The 23,102-nt window shown below is 44.4% G+C and overlaps 1 protein-coding gene across 1 annotated transcript in view; it reads right to left on the bottom strand.

Moving 5' to 3' along the window:
- Positions 1 to 23,102, bottom strand: part of bach2b (BTB and CNC homology 1, basic leucine zipper transcription factor 2b) — a 92,311-nt gene that overhangs the window by 11,474 nt on the left and 57,735 nt on the right. Inside the window, exons 2-3 of the mRNA XM_066677701.1 lie at positions 16,803 to 17,060; positions 1,065 to 2,423 (exon numbers count right to left, since the gene is read on the bottom strand). Of these exons, the coding sequence (XP_066533798.1) occupies positions 1,065 to 2,423; positions 16,803 to 17,048 (1,605 nt within the window). The 5' untranslated portion in view covers positions 17,049 to 17,060. The remainder of the gene's footprint in view (positions 1 to 1,064; positions 2,424 to 16,802; positions 17,061 to 23,102) is intronic.

The following is a 23,102-nucleotide window of genomic DNA, read 5'->3' as shown; positions in this document are numbered from 1 at the left end:
GATGCATGGTTAACAACCTGCAGCCCTGTACACACACACACACACACACACGCGCTACATGGATCATCATGGAGGCTTAACCCTAAGGTAAACTTAAGCCTAAACTTAAGCCTAAGCTCTGAACTCTAACCTTATTAACCTTAGGGTGACATGTTTTTTGTCCCCAAATGGAAGACAAGTCCCCACAATGTCATATATATTAACTGCCCCTCCCCACCCCCACACACACAAACACATGCACATGCCTCGGCGTAGTAAACAAGGGTATAAGCGTTTAATCTCCGGCTTACTCCTGACCTCTGGATATGGACAATTATGGAGAATGAATGTTGTTAAATAAGACATGAGACCTTTATTCAGGATAAAGACCCGCTGCATCTGTCTTTGCCTTTCTCTGCCTCGGCCAATCACGGCGCTCCATTGGCAATCGCCCCCTTATTAGTGATGCCGCGTGTAAGCAACGTGAGGCGAGCTTTCATTCAGCATCGTCCCCAGCATGACTCAGTCACATGACCAAGCTCCACTCACACTGCCACTTCACTGTGTCTAATGCTCTCCATTAGCTTATCACATGACCTGCCTCTCACACTGCAGATAAATATCTGGCAGCTCACAATATCGCCGTAAATCTCGGCCCAGGCGGAGCTCTGCGCAGACACGCTGATCATTATTATGTTCCTTGCCGCCTCGTAAATTACCAGCAGGATCTTCAGGTCTCCGGTATATCATCCTGTACACAGAGAAAAACAGCTGGAACCAGAGGAGGGTTTGTGGAGGAATTAGGACTAGACGCTTTTGATGTGGGAAATTAATCCTGCGAACTCACAGCTGCAGCAGTGAGTGCAGGGTTATAGACACTTACTCACCCTGCATTTCTTCTGAAATCAAGGGGATCGCTAAAAACATTGTCCACATTCGCTACTGTTGAGGGAAGGTACTGATGTTGAATCACTAATGAATCACCAAAAAAAGTCTGAACAACTCCAACAAACAGCATGAGTGCACCCAAACTTTTGCATCCCAATAAATACCTACATCTAAGCAACAATAAAAAAAAAGCTTACTTCTGTCCCTTGCTCCTGGACGTGGCAGGACTCGCTGTCCCCTTCAGAGAATGAGCCGGATTCGTCGCTGGAGTTGGTGCCGTACGCTCGCTCACACTTGATCTTGGGCCGGGCGGCACCAAAAAGCGAGGCGTCTGCTCCAGTGCCGGACTCCTGTGGGTCAGCGGGCAGGCAGCGGCTCACGCTGGAGCAGGGCGATGAAGAGAACTCAAACTGGGGCAGGCTGCAAGGCGAGCCCCCACTCCCGTCCTCAGCATACGAGTATGAGGAGCAGGAGCTGGAGGTCCGAGTACGGGTCTCGGAGGGTGGCGATCTTGGGCACACTTTAATGGGCACCGGACAACTGGCGTTGGGCCTCTGGCGGCACAGAAGGAGCGACGAAGGTGTCTCACCCTGGACTGCTCCCGTAGTGGAGTAGGCAGCCTGCGAGCTGGGTAACGACTGGCTACTGCCGACCCACAAGCCTTTGGGCAAGTGCTCGGGTTGTAGCTCCTTGTCCGGTGGCGAGTTGCCTCCACCCGGGTAGGAGTGGGCAGGCGCGAAGATGACGCTGCGGCGGTCCAGCTCTGTGTCCTGTTTGCAGACGCCATCGCAGGACGTCGACCTCAGCGACAGGCCTGTTGAGAAGCCGTCTTTGGCGTCTTTGGGGAAGGCCGGCCTGTGGTCCTTCTTGTGCTCTCCCTGAGTGCTCGCCTTGCCCTGGTTGCAGGCCGGTTGGCCGGCCAAAATTGGCCGGGAAGCATCGGGTGTGTCTGGGAAGCCCCGCTTGAAGAGGGCACGCAGGCAAGTGGGCGACTTGCCACCGTCCAGGTCCATGTCAACTATGGATCCGTCCTTGTCCCTGCTGTCACCCTCGTTGCCTGATAGGACAGGCTCGTCCTCGCCCTGCGGTTCCTGCTTGATCGCCACAGTCGGCCCATCCAGCAGTGTGCTTGGGAAACCTGAGGTACTACTGGTGTGTGAGGAGCTCTCGTTGTCGTTGCTGTCGTTGTGCTTGCTGCAGGCCCACTGGTACTTCCTATACTTGGGGCAGCGGGGCAAATCTGTCCGGCTGTCAAGGAGGTCCTGGCGATGGCAGGGTCGCGGCGAGGAATCCCAAGCTGCGTTGACGACCGGTGGCTCAGCCTGCATGCCCTCATCCTCCGAGTGGTTGCCATCCGACTCCACCTTGTGGCAGAGCCGGGGACCGTCTTCCTCGCTCCGCAGCTGTGCCTCCAGGAAGCGGAAGCAGGAGTCCTCCAGGTTGTGCATGCGCAGAAAGTCTGCGCAGCGGATCACTTCCTGGATGTTTTCGCGGCTGAGCAGCAGCTTGGCCGTGTAGGCGAACTGCAACAATGGAGCGAATCCCCTGGCTGTGACCTGCGCAAACACAAAACAATACACAGGGGAAACAGTCAGTGGGAGCATCAGCAATGCCATTGTTCCGGGCACTTGGAGTGTGCAGAGGCAACTCGACAGCTCTAATGACCGGTTAATCTTTTCGTGGGTCAGCACAGAAAGTTCTGCACGGCATGGAATAAAAAGGCCAGTGGTGGCTGAGGCCGGGCAGCAGGTCACTGTTGGCCCCTGGCCTTTTCTACACTGCTGCCCCCTGTCTGGTGCTGATGGTATGACAGGTCAGGGAGCAGGGCGCCATATGGGCCTGTCTGCAGTCGTCCATCTCCTCAGTTCAATTCTCTAAGAGCCTGGGTTATCTCTGCAGTCACTGTAAGAGCAGGACGACGGAGAGGGAAGGCGGGAAGGAGGGAGGGAGGAAGGGAAGCCTTCCATTTGAGCCTAATGCGGGTAATTAAGTAAATGCCTGAGACAGCAGAAGTCTCACTGTCCCACTGCAGCCGTTAGCTCTGTGTGTGTGTGTGTGTGTTTTAGAGTGTGCGCTAAAGGAGAAGCTGCATAACAGAGCCATTTCTCTCTAATGTGTGGAATTCCCTGAGAAAAGTGCAGCCCACCTCACACACTTCATAAACCTTAAATCAACTCAGCACAGCCCTCACACCCCCCCCTCCTACTTTTCTAATTTCTCTCCTTATTCCCTCTCTCTCCACTCATCTGAGATTTCTTTCTTTACATTCTCTGTCTATTCTCCTCTCTCTCGCTCTCACCCTAGTGTTTTCTGAGGTTGTCCCCCTCTCTCTCTCTCTCTCTCTCTCTGAGTCACTGTCTCTCGCCCTGTGCTGGAGCCGTGGACCACACACACCGCTAGGTGTTCTCCACTCTGAGGCACATTGCAATGAGCTTAACTTTGATCTGGCCGCTGCATTGTTATGTTTTGGCTCCCCTTCCCCTAAGCCTCCTGTCTTCTGGCTGGTGATGCACAGCTGCCTTAAGGATCTTTTAAAGGAGAACAATGTGTGTTTTCAATGAGAGAAAGGGGAGAGTTAAAGCACTGTTTACTCACTGTTTGGATCTATTGTTTACACAGAGGAGGGAGGGAGGGAGGAGGGGGGCGGGGGGTGAAATCATATTCTGGCCTGGTCCTCATCCACTTGGAGAAAACAGTGATGTGTTCAATAGAAAGATTCAGACGGATCATTCCCATGTGATCGACTCTATCAGAATAATTAATGCCAAATGTGTCAGGACCTGATACAATAAAGGAACCATATCTGTGTTCCCTGAAGAACCACTGATCTGAGTTCAGTAGATTTCAGTAGTTCTTTAAGAAACCAATAGTGGTCTAATCGTTTCATTACTGTATTTTGTTGATTATTTTGTGTCATTAATTACATATGTATTATTTGTGTTATATATAAGTAATAACTTTTTCTTGAAGTGGGTGATGATATGTTACTTAATAAAACTACAATGAAAATGTGTGTGTGTGTGTGTGTGTGTGTGTGGGTGGGTGTCTGTGGTCCAGATATATAATATTGTGGAGGCCAAATATTTTTTGTCCCCATAAGTTTAATCACTACATTTAAATGTGAAGATGTGTTACATTCAGGGTAAGATTGGGGTAAGGGTTAGGTTTAAGCTTAGATTAGATAAGTCTAGGCTGAGGATTAGGGTTAGGGTTAAGGCTAATTTGGCTAAAATCAGTTCTGGTTAAGGTTAGATAAAGTCTTCACTAAATGAATGTCTATGAAATGTCCCCTGAAACAACAAAGACATAGCTGGCTGTGTGTGTGTGTGTGTGTGTGTGTGTGTGTGTGTGTGTGTGTCTGTGTGTATTTGAGTAAGAGCATGGTATATGAGGAGTGATGACAGAATAAAAGATTGCAGCAGAAGGTTCAGATTCGCTTTGACCAACTCCAAAGCCCAGTGGAGAATAGGAATATTTTCCAATTTACATAATAATTTTTATACACACATCAGCATTAATAAAAAGGAGAGAGAGAGAGAGAGAGAGATAGAGAGAGAGAGAGAGAGAGAGAGAGAGAGAGAGAGAGAGAGAGAGAGAGAGAGAGAGAGAGAGAGACCTACAGACACAGGGAGAATGCGCCGTCGGCTGCAGTGATCAGTCATTGTTGAGAAGAAGCTGCTGACTCGTAATCTCTGTGGGGGATGGAGTGTGTTTGTGTGTGTGTGTGTGTGTCTGTAAAATGGGGGAAGGGAGAGACACATGACTGGACACACATGATCATGGCAGTGAGGGAGAAACAGAAGAAAAGAAAGGATGAGAGATGGCGGGAGAAGGAGAAATAAGCAGATTATGGACGAACGCCGTTGCCACTGTCTGAACAAGAGCTCTTGCTGGTGAATGGGTGACTTCAGTGGACGCCATTATAAAGACAATGTCATTAAAGAAATTGTTACAGAAAAATGTTGAATGGTTTCACAGTGTGAATATGGTCTGGGGATTTAATAATGTATAAAATCAGAGGGAGATTATCTGTATGTGAGTGGATTTATGGGTGAGTGGAGCAGAGCTGAATTTAATAGAATCAAGCTGAACAGAATTTAAAATATTCTCAGTGCATTTGAACTGAGCACAGTGGATTTTTTAGTAGAGTTAAATGGGGTTGAGTTGCATTGTATGGAACTGACTGAGTTGAGTTGGGTTGAGTTGTGTTGATTTCAATTGTTGTGTTGGGTTGTGCTGAGTTTATCTGAACTGAGTTATTTTGAAGTGGGTTGATTTGAATTGAGAGTTGTGCTGAGTTGTATTGAGTTATGCTGATTTGTGCTGAGTTGAGTTGAGCTGAGGTGTGTTGTGTTATGTTGAGTTGAGTTGTGTTGAGTTGTATTGAGTTTTGTTGAGTTGAGCTGAGGTGTGTTGTGTTATGTTGAGTTGTGCTGAGTTGTATTGAGTTATGTTGAGTTGTGCTGAGTTAAGTTGAGCTGAGGTGTGTTGTGTTGAGTTGTACTGAGTTATGTTGAGTTGTGCTGAGATGAATTGAGCTGAGGTGTGTTGTGTTGAGTTGTGCTGAGTTATGTTGGGTTGTGCTGAGTTGAGTTGAGCTGAGGTGTGTTGTGTTGAGTTGTACTGAGTTATGTTGAGTTGTGCTGAGTTGAGTTAAGCTGAGGTGTGTTGTGTTGAGTTGTATTGAGTTATGTTGAGTTGTGCTGAGTTGAGCTAAGCTGAGGTGTGTTGTGTTATGTTGAGTTGTGTTGAGTCGTATTGAGTTATGTTGAGTTGAGCTGAGTTGTATTGAGTTAAGTTGAGTTGAGCTGAGTTGTATTGAGTTAAGTTGAGTTGAATTGAGTTACGTTAAGTTGAGCTGAGGTGTGTTGTGTTATGTTGAGTTGTGCTGAGTTGTATTGAGTTATGTTGAGTTGTGCTGAGTTAAGTTGAGCTGAGGTGTGTTGTGTTGAGTTGTATTGAGTTATGTTGAGTTGTGCTGAGTTGAGTTGAGCTGAGGTGTGTTGTGTTGGGTTGAGCTGAGGTGTGTTGTGTTGAGTTGTACTGAGTTATGTTGAGTTGTGCTGAGTTGAGTTGAGCTGAGGTGTGTTGTGTTGAGTTGTGCTGAGTTGAGTTGAGTTGAGTTTGTGTTGGATTGAATTGAGCTGAGTTGTGCTGAACTGCATTGAGTTGAGTTGTGCGAATCTGTGTTGATTTAAACTGAGTTGAGTTATTTGAGCTGTGGTAAACTGGCGTGTATTGAGTTGAGCTGTGTGGTGTTCTTTTCAGTTGTGTTGTGTTGACTGGAACTGAATTGAGCCGAGTTGTGCTGAACTGCATTGAGTTGAGTTGTGCTGAGTTGTGTTGTACTGATTTGAGTTGTGTGTTTGGCGACTCTGAGAGCCTGAGAGAGACTGAAAGTCAGTGTGTTGAACAGCTCTCGGTGCTGAAGAACAGAAGTGCTGAACATCCTCTATCTGCTTTCAGCTGACATCAGCAGCTGCAGTGTACACCAGCGCAACACACACCATCTGTGAGAGCTGCTGTAACACACTCACACACACACTTCACACAAACAGATAAGTGAACGAGAGAGAGAGAGAGAGAGAGAGAGAGAGAGAGAGGGAGAGAGAGAGAGAGAGAGAGTGAGAGACAGAGAGAGAGAGTGATTATAGAAAAAGGGACGTAATAAAAGAAGAGTCAGTGGGAGGAAGGAGAGAGAGAGAGACAGTGATGACGCAAAGACAGCCCCACGGTACTGATTCCTTTGGAAGAAAATTGTTGATTTTGGTCTTCAAATCTGTAGCCTACATTATTATTTTACCTGTACATGTCTTTAAGGAATAGTGTTAGCTTAGCTGAATTTGCTATATGAAATTTTAATAGCGCACCAGCGGGGTTTTCAGTGTTAGAACAGCACTCAGGCTAGTTTTAGTAATAAACCCTCTCGCAGCTCTAAATCTGGACATAATAGTTATTCATACAGCACTCTGCATACTGCATTTTTACACTGTGTCCTTCAGTAAATAACTACAGTTAAAGTCTAAGAGGTGGTTCCAGATGGCAGAGCTTTTACATAAGATTAGGTTTATTATTACTTTGAATGTGTAATTTCATATTGAGTTTGTTACTGTAACCATGCACTACTTATGCCCTCCACCAAAGAGAGAAAGACAGGAGAGGCAAACAAAGGAAATGAAAGAGTATTAGTGAAGGTACAGTGGAAATTACAGAAGTGAGGCTCATTAACAGACGAGTTTTGACACATGAATCACAGCACTTACACTCTCTCTCTCTCTCTCTCTCTCTCTCTCTCTCTCTCTCTCTCTCTCTCTCTCTCTCAAACACACACACACACACACACACACACACACACACACAACTCCATTAATCAGCATGATAGATCTGGGCCATTACTGAAAGAAAGACCCTCTCTCTCTCTCTCTCTGTATCTCTCTCCCTCTTTTTCTTTCTCTCTCTCTCTCTCTCTCTCTCTCTCTCTCTCTCTCTCTCTCTCTCTCTCCCTCTCTTTTTTCTCTCTCTCCCTCTCTTTCTTTCTCTCTCTAGCTGTTACTCTCTTTCTTTCTCCTTTTCACTCACTCTATTTCCCCACTATTTCTCTCTGTGTTATTTTGTGTGTGTGTGTGTGTGTGTATCATATTCAAGCTCCTCTGACATTCTGATAACTCTGGTGCAGGTTTCAGGAATTCTGCCCAAAATAATCCGCCCCATAAGCAGTTCATGGAAATGTGCAGATCCCCAAAGCACCCCCTCCCCAGTGTCCGCCCTTTATCTTACACACACACACACACACACACACACACACACACACACACACACACACACACACACACACACACACACACACACACACACACAAACACACACACACACACACACACACACACACACACAAAATCCCTCTAGCTCTCTTGTCTTGTCCTTTCTCTCTATCCCTACATCAGTCCCCCCCCCCCTTATAGTGAAGATGGCTAATTTATGCAAATGAGCACAATTCCCACATGTCATGAATGTTAATGAGTCAAAGACCTGCACAACGACAGTACTAGAGTACATAAATGTACCAACACACACACACACACACACACACGTCCTGGAGGTGAGGCGTCTGCGATATGAAACCTGCTGACTAACCTTCAAGTCCAGACACAATAAAATGGGCCATGTCTCTTTTCACTGCTTTCAGACACTCCCTTGTAAAGAGGCACACAAGGACACTTCTATTAAGACCGGCTGTGTTCCAATTCATCACACAACATGCACTACAGAGTGCTCTTTCCGTCTCAGTGTGTCTGGACTTTTGCTGCAGGAACTGCCTCTACTCTTCTGGGTTCAGAGCTGCTGTGACAGTTTGATGGCAACCAACTAAGCACTAATTCAATCAAAACCACCACTCTGACTCACCCCAGAGGTACTGCAATGACGAACATAGGGCTTTATTGCCCTCTGTTCCACACTTGGCATTAGACAGAGTGACCTCATGTACCGCTGCTCCAAAGCATTTCATATCATTGGCAAATACATTTCTGTGGAGGTTCTTCAAGCTGCGTGTGCACCACTGAACATCAGTAATCAGCCCTACAACCAGGACTAATGAATAATACTGACATATGGAATAGTTATGACAAGTTCTGTAATAATTCCGCTTCCTTTACGTCACATTAACTGTTTGTGCACTCAACTTTTTCGGTTTCGCTTTGCGGCTGATTGCGGCTTGCATTCAAGTTTCGGTTTCTGTCACGGATTTACATTTGACTAATTGTTAGTAATGAGGGAACACTTGACTGTAGGACAGTGTTTGTAAGACTTTATGTCACCTGCCTTTACAACCGCCATTCACTGACAGAACATTTTATATATTTATATTTGTATTTTTTATGGGCTTCCAGGTTCTTCATTAAACCTTTTATCATTGCGTCTGTAGTCGAGTGAAAAACACATGACTCTGATGGTTCTATGTTTGATTTATTTTTTCCTCTCATAATGTAAAGAATCATTGTGTCCTTTGAAATGTGCTATATACGTTTAACATCATTATTATTATGCATTGTTATTAAGATCAATAATTGCTTTTAAATCAAGTTTCATTATGAATGTGAACACACAGGACTAAAACGGTATGTTTTATTTTTCCTGACATTATAAGTGACTTTGGGTTTCTGAAAGGTGCTATATGTGTGTAGCATATTATTATTATTATTATTATTATTATTATTATTATTATTATTCATTCATTCATTCATTATCTGTAACCCTTATCCAGTTCAGGGTCCCAGTGAGTCCAGAGCCTACCTGGAATCATTGGACGCAAGGCAGGTATACACCCTGGCAACACACACACTCACACACTCGCCAATCCACCTATTAACTTGTGTTTTTGGACTGTGGGAGGAAACCGGAGCACCCGGAGGAAACCCACGCAGACACAGGGAGAACACACCACACTCCTCACAGACAGTCACCCGGAGGAAACCCACGCAGACACAGAGAGAACACACCACACTCCTCACAGACAGTCACCCGGAAGAAACCCACGCAGACACAGGGAGAACACACCACACTCCTCACAGACAGTCACCCGAAGGAAACCCACCCAGACACAGGGAGAACACACCACACTCCTCACAGACAGTCACCTGGAGGAAACCCACACAGACACAGGGAGAACACACCACACTCTTCACAGACAGTCACCCGAAGGAAACCCACGCAGACACAGAGAGAACACACCACACTCCTCACAGACAGTCACCCGAAGGAAACCCACGCAGACACAGAGAGAACACACCACACTCCTCACAGACAGTCACCCGGAGGAAACCCACCCAGACACAGAGAGAACACACCACACTCCTCACAGACAGTCACCCGGAGGAAACCCACCCAGACACAGAGAGAACACACCACACTCCTCACAGACAGTCACCCGGAGGAAACCCACGCAGACACAGGGAGAACACACCACACTCCTCACAGACAGTCACCCGGAGGAAACCCACGCAGACACAGGGAGAACACACCACACTCCTCACAGACAGTCACCCGGAGGAAACCCACACAGACACAGGGAGAACACACCACACTCCTCACAGACAGTCACCCGGAGGAAACCCACACAGACACAGAGAGAACACACCACACTCCTCACAGACAGTCACCCGGAGGAAACCCACCCAGACACAGAGAGAACACACCACACTCCTCACAGACAGTCACCCGGAGGAAACCCACGCAGACACAGGGAGAACACACCACACTCCTCACAGACAGTCACCCGGAGGAAACCCACGCAGACACAGGGAGAACACACCACACTCCTCACAGACAGTCACCCGGAGGAAACCCACACAGACACAGGGAGAACACACCACACTCCTCACAAACAGTTACCCGGAGCGGGACTCGAACCCACAACCTCCAGGCCCCTGGAGCTGTGTGACTGCGACACCTACCTGCTGCGCCACCGTGCCGCCCTGTTGTTATTATTATTATTATTATTATTATTATTATTATTAAAAGACCATTCCCAGGATTCACACAATGTTTACAAACACTAGCTAGCATCTTTATCTGAAAATTTCAGCATCAAATTCATTGTAGTGTTCCACTGACCTGTGATGGTGAGAACTGAGCTTTTGTTTCTGAAAACTCTGGGCTCAGCTCTGCAGAGACTGCACTTTAACTTTTGGAGGATGCTGGAAGTGTTACAAGTGTTACTTGTGCTCTGGCTTTTACTAAATGACCACTAGAGAATCATCCGTACTGTATAAAGGTGTCTATTTTGATTGAATTTGATTAAATATTTGCTATTAAACTTCTTATCTCGGCTCATTATATCTTCAGATCTTAAACTGCTGGTCCCCTGGTCATTTAGTGGCAAACTGAGTGGCGAGTGTGATTTTCTAACGGTGGTGGGTTTAGTGAGTGTGGCACTCATGCTGGTGAGGGCTATGCGGTGTTAACCCTTCGTGGAGTAGCGGATTAAATCAGAGAGTGTAATGACTAATCCCTTCAGACTGTAACTTAACGTTGAGCAGACAGAGGAGGATGTGAGCTCTCAATCCAAAAAACCAGGACTTCCCCTCCGTCTGCCCTTCACACACTGGGACTTCACCAGGCTCAGGACTCTGGAGATATCAGGGGTGTGATCAAATAATGCACATGAGTTTCACTTTCATTGCTTTTCACCTCTGATTATTCTCCCTTAATGTTTCTAACAGTGATCAGAGATCAACACGCTTGCAGGAGAGCACCAGTGACATAGTGTAACACACACCTGTACTGGCAAACAGCACACTGGCATCATGCTAAATCAATTGTGCAATGTGGTTAATGTGCTGTAGTTGCTGAACAGATTCTTCTGGGACCTCTCCTTGACTCTGATTGGTCCATAAGTGTCACGCAATCACTCGCATCACTGTATGGCGCCTTAAGCAGTGACTAGACATTTAGTTTTGCTTCATTTTTTCATCACTTCAAGTGTACTCACTAGTTTTTCTCTTCTCTTTGTTTACCTCCTACACTGTCCTTCCTTCTGCTTGTCTCTCACTTCCCTCTATCTGTCTATTCTTCTGTACTTCTTTCACTCTCTCCCACTATCTGCCTACGCTAAGCATGTGATAGTCTGCTGTCTGGTCTGAGAGTGTGTTAGGGCTACTTTTGTCATTCAATCCTCAGGATTACCCCCCATCACAGCCTGGTCTGTAGCCACTCAGCAAACCTCAGTGTGTGTGGGTGTGTGTTGCACCTGTCCACCATAATACCTGCTAAACATTAACCCTTTCAGCCCTGCCTAAATCCCTCTCTCTAACAACTCCCCAAATAAGGCCGGAGTATCTAAGAGTCTGGAGATAAAGTCTTAGTCTTTATTTAGAGTTGCACCGAGATGTAGCCTCACTCTCTCCTGCAAATCACACACTCACAGCTTGTCTTCGACGACGTAGCTTAGCTTTGTTAATCACTAGCAAAGTCAGGGTGAGGTCAGGCTACGGAGGGACTGACTTTGCTTGGCTGGGGGCATAATGCTAACTAAGTATGCCAAAGTCCTTTAAAGGAAAGTCTGGCAAACTGGCAGCAGTCTTAGCACTTGTTGCCACTCAAACAACTCTTTGTTCCTGTCATTTTAAATAACGGGAGACCTATGACCTGCAATGAAAAACACACGGTAACAGTAAAAGTAATAGTAGAGGTTGATAACATAAAAACTGTGAAAAATTGCTTCCATAGAAAAATTTTAACAAAATTATTGCTAAAAACCTACATTCTCTAAACAGCTGCATTCTTCTTTTGGAGCTCAGGGTTAGGGTTAAGGTTAAAGGTAGGGTTATGGATCTGGTTAAGATTAGGTTGGAAGCAGTGTTAAGGCTGGAATTATCAGGAATTACAATGTTATTGCAGGCAATATTAATGTGCAATTACATAGTAATAAACCAAAAGTTATATGGCGAAATAAAAACTGTATAATGGCATACATTTGGCATGTGGCAATGATTTAATAAATTCCACTGAACTGTCCAAACCACTCTGTAATTGTAAAGTTAGAGACACACAGAACCCACATCGTTCTAACTTGTGAGTCCTATGTATGTCTAGTCTTAGCCATTTAAAACCTCACTCACTTGACCTTGATGCAAAACAGGGTGAAATCACTAACACTCTGTCCAGTGTTTCACAGCGTTGACTGCATTAATAAAATGAAACTAGTGTGTGGTTATTTGCAAATATATGTAGAGATATATGTAGAGAATTTTAAAATCAATTAAACTATCCACTCTTTAAAGACCCAGGGGCTTCTGTTTCAGAACTTGCCATTTACAGCACATAGCATGACCCGAATAAAAATAAGCAGTGGGTTTTGTTCCTATAAAATGCTTCTCGTTTCCCCACAAACAGATGATAGTAGGTTGTCAAGCACTAAATAACAGGCGGTTTGTAAAATATGATGGTTCTGTTGATGTTTTTAGGAGGTCAGACAGGACGAAGCTGGGGCAGTGCTTTATTTGGAAACCGAACTTGAACTCGGAACAAAACTGATCAGAAACATCAAGTCGTTGACAGTTGTAGGAATGCCTCAGTATTCCAGCGATGATATGGCACTGATTCCAGCTTTCATTTTCCTTTGTTGAGTGGGATAGCTGGTGTTTTTCAAGCTTCTGTTCAGAAACACTCTTCTAACAAAGAGCCGTTAACAGCCTCTCTCTCTCTCTCTTTCTCTATCTCTCTCTGTATGTCTCTCTCTCTTTCTCTCTCTGGGCTAAATACATGCTGGCTAACAGCAATGATGTCACTAACCCAGTGCGGCCCCCTTCCCTTCAACAATAAACAAGGTCATTGTAGGGGGGAGGAGAGAGATATGGGGGACAGAAAGAGTGGGGGGTCGTGAGAAGAAAGACTGACAGAGAGAGAGAGAAAGAGAGAGAGAGAGAGAGAGAGAGAGAGAGAGAGAGAGAGAGAGAGAGAGAGAGAAAGAGAGAGAGAGAGGATGAAGAGAAGGGGAGGGGTGGTCTTTGTTTCACATTTCATCTGCAGTGTGTTTTTTCCTCAACCACTCAATCCCCCACCAACCCCCCAGCCTGGTGAGACCCCCATCCCCAACCCCCACCGCCTTCACTTGCCCTTTAGAACATGTAGGTGGCAGTCTTCTGCAGTCTTTCGCATCATTTGCTTTGCGCTGCTTTCAAAGCTTTTATCGCATTACCGTCCCTCACAAGACAAAGGGCATCCCTCATAATAACACTTGACCCTACACATGGCAAACATATATAAAACTGTAATAACATAATAATTACATAGTAATTAGTCCGCATTTGGGGACATGGGCTCAAATGATCGGATTATAAGCTTTCAGTTTGTTATTATTTGTGTTATAGTAATTTAGTATTATTTAAATGATATTTATCAAATGATAAACATTACTTTTGCCAATGCTGTGTTGTTTTAACATGAAAAAAGACCATCCTTTTAATCTGGGCATTAAAACCAATGCAAAGATTATTTAGAAATGTAGGCTTACATAATTTGAACCTAGTTACAATGTAATAAACTATACATAAATGTGTAATTAATTATGTAATTACATTTAATGTTGATTAAGTTCATGTACAGCTGCTCCAGAGTACCCACTTCATTTCATGTTATTGTATAGACAGTACACGTTATGTTTATTCAGTTGTGTCCAGCTTATATCTCAATACACATATTTTAAGTGATGGTAATGAATGTTTAGGACATGCAGGGTGTAGTGTATAGACTGACATCCAGTATTCAGTACAAGGATTCATTTCACATGTTCACTAACAGCAGTTTAACTGTCTAATGTCAAGTGGCAGTCAAGCTATATCTGACAGTTAGCAATAACCTCACCCTTCTCTCTGTACTCTCCACAAAATGACACATTCTCACCCGCACCTGAGGTGAGGAGGAGGAGGAGTACTCGAGGATTTTATCCTACCCCTTCGTTTACAAAAGATGTCACTTTCTCCTGTCATTCACACTCACACCTGAGTGCGGAAGCGAGGGATGAATAATTAATGAAGGATGAGGTGGGAGAAGTGCATGGGCAGTACACTCTCACTTCACAAGCCGCCTCTTCCTTGGGGCCATTTCTGAATGCTGACCAACATCAGGAATGCGCTGCAGATTCATGGTGTACCATCAACCCCCGCGCCAAGTTTAACCCTTCTAATCACTGTGCTATAATTCATATTCAAAGGTATATACTCAAATTATTATTTGAATGAAAGAAAACTGCATTAGAAGGGGCAAGAAATGAAGCCAGTTTTCTAACTTTTACTCTTGTGCATTAGATACTTAAATACAATTTAAATATTTAATTAAACGTAATTAAATTGAAATTGCATTTCTACAGTGGCTTGAAACAACAATGTAACGACCACAGGGCACAGCTGTATACACATAAAAGTTTTTCAGTCCTAATATGATATTAATGCATGTGCATGCAAATGTTTGGGTACACTCGGTAGAACCATGTCTAACATTTGTCTGTATATTCTCTACAGAGAACAATGTCCGATGTAATTCTGCATCTGACATATACCAGTTAGCATTAATGTATTATACAACAATAACTGGGCATTTATTCTTATTATTTTCACAATAATTCTTTTATTATTAATAAACATTACGATCAAATAAAGTTCAAATTTGAAATTGAGAAAAGCACTTTCATTGTTTGCGATAGAATTTAATTTTTACATTTCTGACGCATGTAATATTTAAGATAACCTTTGACTTAGGAAAATCAACAAGATTTGACCAGCAATCTCTAAATGTATGTTATTATATGAATGTGATAATTATCCCTATTGTACCTACTGAAGGCCCCTGTAACAAAGAGGCAGCAATGAAACGCATGGCCCAGTTTAGAGCATGTGCTGCATGTTGTGCGCATGCGTGTGGTACTGCATGTGTGTGGGTGTGTGAACGTTCATTTATGTATATACACACACACATATATATATATATGATGGATCCCTGTGCAGTGCAGTAATGTATGTAAATGTGTGACAGTGACACTTCAGTGGAAATGTTGAATTTCACATTTTGCATTTGTGGGTGTGACAGTGTGACAGTGAGGTGATAATTGAGGGTAGTAGCTATGTTAGTAAAGTGGTATGACACTTATACATGTATTGGCATTAAAGGCTTATTATATGTCTTTCTATATAAGACACTCAGAAATCAGGGACCATACTGTGTTCAGTCAAACTTGGAATTCGCAGCAAATTATTTTTCCAAAACTGCACGTCAAACGTGTGTTAAGACATTCCGACAAAACAGGACCCCTAAGAACCACACAAGACCTGGTAGAACAGACTAACAGAACCTTTCATCTGTCAATCTGTCAGAGCCCTTCCTGCGAAAAAGGAAATAGACACAAAAAAACACTGGTGGTATTTTCAGACCAAGGGAGTGGCCACTTTAGAGCCCAGGCCGAAAAATCACTGAGTACACTTGGGATCGTGTGATCGTAAGTGTCAGAAACTGCAACCAACTTCTAAGACTGAATTTTGGAGGTTTGGCTGCAAATTTCTTGGAAGAATGAAAACAATGCAAGCAGCTCTCGCAAAATCAAAGAAAGATGTAATAAAAGCTGTGGAGCTGTACATGTTAAATATAATCTGCTATTTTTCCTGACCGCTGAGAAAAAATTATAACCTGACAGCCACTTTGGCTGGATACTGAATAATGAATGGTGGACATATCCGGGTCCACATCAGACTTCATTATCCTGTGTTTACATCTGAAGGATTTGATTGGACAAACAGGGCTGGTAACACAGACTGAATATAGAGTATTTTTTGGTTCGTGGAGATGATTAGACCCAATAATTTACATACATTTTAGTGGACGTTTAGTTTACTACACCTTTTGATCATTTGATCTGTCCTTCACACTGTCTGAAAATGTCATGATGAATGGACCAATAGAAATGCTCCAAAATGACTTTGAATAAAATATATTTTTTCATAGACTTCCATTGTGAGGTCTTCACAGGTACATTATTGTTCACTAAACGTACAAACAACGTACATTTAAAGGTAGAACAATGGTTTAAGAGTGCAGTTTTGTTCTGGAGATGAAACAAAGCATATGAAATGCAACATATTACAACGTAAACATCTAAAATTAACATAGAATATGATACAATTATGTTCCATAGTTGAAAAAGCACTGAATATGAACTACAGGGGGTACCACCACAGTGACAGTTTTTCTGAGAGTGTGTCGTATTTGATAGATTTAGTAGCTTCTATCTAGAATGACTAATGAATTAAATATTAATTGAATACTGTATTAGGCGTCTGACCCAGGGACTCATTTCTACAGTGGAGTCCCTGCTCAAGCTGGAAACTGAGCCCTACTCTTGCTCTGACCAGATTTAAGAAGTGTGTGTGTGTGCCGCTGTTCTGTACCTCGTCAGGCATGGTGAAAACCAACTCCTTATCCCCATGAGCCACCAGGCCCTGGAGGAAGTACTCGCTGCAGGCGGCCAGGACGGCCCGGTGGGCTCTGAACTCTTTGCCCTGCACCTGCACCGTGACATCACACAGCAGGCCCTGCTGCCGCTGCTCATTCAGGCCCAGCAGGATGTTCGTGCAGTGCACCGTCGACTCATACACGTACATCGGGGCTTCAAGCTGCTGCTCATCTACGGACATACCGCTCTCACCCTAAACACAGAGAGAGAGAGAGAAAGAGAGAGAGGGAGAGAAATACATTAAATTTCAAACATTTTTCAAAACTACCAGAATTAAAGACTAGTGAACACACACACACACACACACACAAGCGTGCACAGATACTCACACACGCACACAACCCTGATCCTTGATCCACTCCATCCCTGAGTGTTGCTATAGCAGCATGGTTTAACATCTCACCATGACCACCCCCTCACAGCTTTAACCATGCAGAGAGGAAATAGATCACACACACACACACACACACACACACACACACACACACACACACACACACATACACAATCTCTCCTGGAGCAACATGAAGACAAAGCCGCAAATGCTTTCACACTTCATCTAAAGGTACACATTCACTCAGACACACACTCTCTTAAAATACACACACACACACACACACACACACACACACACACACACACACACACACACACACACAATGTAAGAATGGGTTAATAACACACAGGCCTTCAGCATGAGGCACATAGTGAATAAACTATGTGAATATGTTTCATGCTCACTTATCAAAGGCAGCAGCTTCAGCAAAGAGCAGAGGGGTACACACACACACACACACACACACACACACACACACACAGAGCGCATTGATTTTTCTTTCTTGGGTCTTGGCAGTACATCTGAAATGTGTGTTGGCTTCATTGTGTGCGATTTCAGAATGTGGCTCTTCGGATTTGTTAATGCTCTTGTACACACACACACACACACACACACACACACATTTTGACAAAAATGTTCTATTGAAGATCCACACCGTTTGCCCACTCCAATACGTACAAGTTTATTGTGTTTTTGTATTAGAGTATGTGAGCGTGAAAGGAATATAGATAGATAGATAGATAGATAGATAGATAGATAGATAGATAGATAGATAGATAGATAAATTAATAGTGAGACACAAAAGTAGAAAAACAGTAAACAAAAAAACAGACCGAAATTCCTACTCAAGCTCAACAATCTCCACTCCCAGCCTTTGCCAGTCTTTTCCACAATACACTGAGCTATTTACATCATGCGAGATTCTGCTCTCAGCTCTCGGCAGGATTGTGCATGACTAAACAGTTCCTCCACCCAAAGCCCAGCTGAGACAGCGCTACACTTTCCATCCCATCCCTTGCTCATAGCTAGAGTTAAGGCCCAGCCTAGCCCTGGGACCAGACGCACAGATGTGGAAACAACTCGCTGAGCGGCAAGAAACAGCGATCAGTAGCAATGTCCCTATGTGTGAGTGTGTGGTGCCTTGTGATGGACTGGTGCCTCATCCAGAGTGTGTTCCTTGCACCCAGTGATTCAGGGTACGCTCCGGACCCACTGTGACCCTAAACTGGATAAGTGCTCACAGATAATGAATGAATGAATGAATGAAGGAATACTACCTTCACCATGACATGGGTTTGAGGCCTTGGCATTACTGAATTTCTAGCAATCAACCTTAGTCTACATTTTGCTGTCCCAGCTCTTTGTTGTAGCAAGTCAGCCTTCAAACTTGTGCCAAGAAGAGGATTATGGAGGACCCCTTGTCTGCCCTGTACTGCTCCATGACAAAGAACCGTAGGTTGTGTAATTTTGACCCATAATGAAAGGCTGAAAGTTGTCCTGAGCTGCTAGAAACATGTGCTAATGGAAACTCCATTGCCAAAGGAAAGAACCAACAGGCCTGTAGCCAGTTCCTCCTTGCAAACCGAGACTAAACCCCAACCACAGAGCTTGCAGGCTGCATTGTGTTGGGGTGTGTGTGTTTGTGTGTGTGTGTGTGTGTGGAGGTGGAGTGCTGTGGTTAAGGCAAAAAATAGGACAAAGACAAGCAGAAAACTTTGTGGTAACACTATTTGTAGCCATGAGTGTTTTTAGAGCATGCTTGCAGAAAGGTCAAGAGATATCATCCAGTCCCAGTGTTTCTGCTGACTAACCCACTAGCCAAACCACCTTATTTCAACAGCAACAGCTGCTTCAAAACAGGGTCACTCTACTCGAACCGGGTTTTCAAACCATTATCAATCAATCTGCAATCGTTTGCCAACTTTCTGACCTTTCAATATCCATCAATTCTTCCATGACATCACTGTTTATTCTATACTTGGGTTGCCATGAGTGTTTCCCTGTTTAGGCTTGATGTTACCATGGTTGGCTGTCTGAGGGTCAACCTCTCCTGAGAGTCAACCTGAAATCCATAGTTCAGTTCTCATTGTCATATTTAACAGGTTTCAAAAGATTTAATTCTACAGCAACCTGCCCTTGCATCAAGGATATCTTTTGAGTTTTTGAACACGACCTCATGCACCAGTGGTTAAAGACAAATGAGATTAACTAAAAATAACCTGCACCTACCCACAACACCATTTAGTATCATAGAGCACAAAGCCCAGCAATTCTACGTGATGATGCAAACATAGCAAAGGAAAATGTAATATGACTTCCATTTCACATTGACTTTCGTACACAGTTGCCATACTACATCTGCCAAGAAATAAAACATGAAACACAGCACACTGTTTGTGGGCTGCCCTTTGCAGCAGAACAGCAGGGGCCTTTAGACACTGTAACAGTCCAAATGTGTGCTCTATACATATGTGAGTGAGATGGTTTTGTCCTGCAATTTTGAAAATTGCCGTTATTGTTATGATATGTTGGTAGGGCATTGTGGGAATGCTGCAGATCTCTATTTTGATGACAGGGTTTCAAGACACAGTCTTGGCAACCACACCATACTATAGCAATACGATTCCTTGGGCAAGATACCCAATGCTAAATGCTCTTTGTAACATGACTCAGATTGTAAGCTGCATCTGCCAAATGGTTGGATGCTACTCAGCACTTAATCAGAGCACACAAAACCTCTGCTTACTGCAAAACAATAGCATCTCATCTCATGAGATACTGAAACTCTTCTAAAGACATAGCATGTACTGTCTGGAGTGAAACACAAGGGCTGTGTCTTAAATCTGATCACCGCTAATCAGAGTAAGTTCTGCATCCAGATATCCGGTGGTCATTCGTCTGACCGCTCCAATTTATTGTTTTTCACTTTGTGTTTTTCTCCTCTCGGTTTCCTCCCCCAGCCTCTTGCTGGCTAAGACGGATAATGACCTGTCTTCCAAGAATAATGTTTCCAGATGTGGTTGCAAGCTTCGTAAGAATCCAAAACACAGTATTTCAGCCTGGGGAATGTGTTTTTCTCCACGCCGGAGCGTTTTGGTGTAAGCATGGCATTTTTTTTTTTCACATTCGCACACAGAAACCTTCGCCACAAAATGACTGGGTTTGGGCTGCGTTCTGATTAGAAGTGCTGAGTGTTGCAGAGCTGTCTTCTCTCTCTCTCTCTCTTTTACACACATCCACATAAAACACACACACACAGTCTTTCCTTCCCCCTCCCCTTCCCCTTTTTTCCTTTCTCTCTCAGTCTCTCATCTCTTATACTCCGAGGGCATTTTTCTCCTTCATTGCCAAGCGTAGCAGCCAGCCGGCTTTGTGAGCAGTGCTCCCGCACGGATCAAAGCTGGATGGTGTGATGGATTCTGGACAGCCGGTGCTGCTGCTGTTCCGCTTCTCCTGCTCGAGGGGTTGGAGGACTGCAGCGATGTTAGTGCTGCTCCGAGACCAGCATTGCAGAGAAGAAAGGGGTAAAACACTAAAGGATTTCTTGAACGTGGGCTGCTACTGTGGCTCTTTCAAGCTAATGAGCACTGTGGTTTCCACTCCTGATCCTGGAACACCACTGGCTTGAATATTTCCCCCTGATCTAATACAGATGATTCCACTAGTCAGCTAAAATGCAGATTGGAAACTTGTGTATTACAAATGTACTGATTTAGCTGGTGCACCACATCTATATAATGCCATAATGTTTGGATAATAATGCTCTGAAGTATGAGAAAATTGTGTGCAATTTATAAATCATCTTCGAAGTGCTATCAGTGAGGTCTGGACCTTTTCAGACTCATGGTCTCTGGATGTCTCAAAGCTCTGGCAGTCTGAGACCTTGCTGAATGAAAGCAATAAGCTCATACAGTTCTCTGTGTGCAGATTGGAAGTGAGTCCTTTTACAGTTGTCTGAGAAGAGGTGAAAGATGACAAGCACTTATCAAGGACAAGACGCCAAACCATAGACAGACAGGTCATAAACACCATAGGCCAGATGGAACATTCATTCATTCATTATCTGTAACCGCTTATCCAGTTCAGGGTCGCGGTGGGTCCAGAGCCTACCTGGAATCATTGGGCGCAAGGTGGGAATACACCCTGGAGGGGGCGCCAGTCCTTCACAGGGCAACACACAATCACACATTCACTCACACACTCACACCTATGGACACTTTTTGACTCGCCAATCCACCTACCAACGTGTGTTTTTGGACTGTGGGAGGAAACCGGAGCACCCGGAGGAAACCCACGCAGACACAGGGAGAACACACCACACTCCTCACAGACAGTCACCCGGAGGAAACCCACGCAGACACAGGGAGAACACACCACACTCCTCACAGACAGTCACCCGGAGGAAACCCACGCGGACACAGGGAGAACACACCACACTCTTCACAGACAGTCACCCGGAGGAAACCCACGCAGACACAGAGAGAACACACTACACTCCTCACAGACAGTCACCCGGAGCGGGAATCGAACCCACAACCTCCAGGTCTCTGGAGCTGTGTGACTGCGACACTACCTGCTGCGCCACCGTGCACCAGATGGAACAGCTAATATATAATTACATATGTACAGAGCTAATCATGCAACTTTCCAAAACTACAGCACTGACTAGTCATACACAAGCTCAACCTGGAAGTCCTTAAAGTGATATCTGCACAAAACAATGTATGAGATTTTCAAAAAATTCAATGAAGCTTAACCCTAACCCTTTATGAAATTATAAAAAGTTGTAATTCCAGTACATTTTCGTACATGGTTCCTGACGTTATGTGGCCTACTGTTGTGTACAAACTAAACTCAAACTCACTCAGTAACCCTGACCCTTCAAAAAAACATGCTACGGTTGTTGAATAAAATATTGGTGAGGCTGCCAGGAGTCTTCCTAAAAAACCAAGGCTGTTTCTCAATACAAAGTACGTCAAGTTCGAATGGCCGTACTTAGTAGTACAAACTTGACGAGTTCAACTCGCGAGTACAAACTCCCAGGGACGCTGTGGTCGTTATGTAATCGGTTGGTGCGAAATGCATTCTGGGATATCAGACTCTCTCAAGTCTACAGAAGTCACGTCCCAGTGCATCCTCAATATTACGAGCGCAGCAAGAACACATCTGGGTATTTAAACTGTACTTGGCCAGAAGTGGACTTTTAAATGGAACAGTACTTGGGCTGAGACTGATGATGTTTCCCAAAAACACAAGGTGCAAAAATTTTGAATAAAATTCAGGCTTCATAAAAAACAAACAAACAAACAAACAAACAAACAAACGAAAAAGCATTACAACTCACACCAGGACCAAGATATGTGTTTAGTAGAAGAGGATGTGGCAGACATGCATCTTTAATATCTGAATGGGTGTTGTCCCATGCTGTGGTTTATAGGCTGGAATGTGTGTGTGTGCTGTTGGATCACTGCTAAAACTGACCTGTCATCTACAGGGATCTTATTTGATGCTTTAAGCTGTTATGATGAGCGCAGGCAGCAGCTCTGGAGAAGGATGTCTCTTGAGATGAGTATGTGTGTGTGCATGTGTGTGTGTGTGTGAGTGTGTCAGAATCCTGGTGATAAGCCTCCTCCCCCCGCTCTCAACGGACTGCAAGTGTGTGACTGAGCAGAGTGCTACTGACAGAACAAAGCAGCTAGTGCTTGCACACACACACACACACACACACACACACACACACACACACACACACACACATACACACATCAAGCTCATGTGACATCACTTCTCACTCAACCCCACCTCCTATTACGGGTGCCATGACAACAACCTCCTCGGCTAAATCTCGGCTCACTTGAGTGCACTAATGCAGGATGGCTCAGCAATGATTTTCTCCCG

The sequence above is a fragment of the Hoplias malabaricus genome, chromosome 7 (assembly GCF_029633855.1).
Source record: "Hoplias malabaricus isolate fHopMal1 chromosome 7, fHopMal1.hap1, whole genome shotgun sequence".
Lineage (NCBI taxonomy): Eukaryota > Metazoa > Chordata > Actinopteri > Characiformes > Erythrinidae > Hoplias > Hoplias malabaricus.
This window is presented reverse-complemented; position numbering and strand designations above follow the sequence as displayed.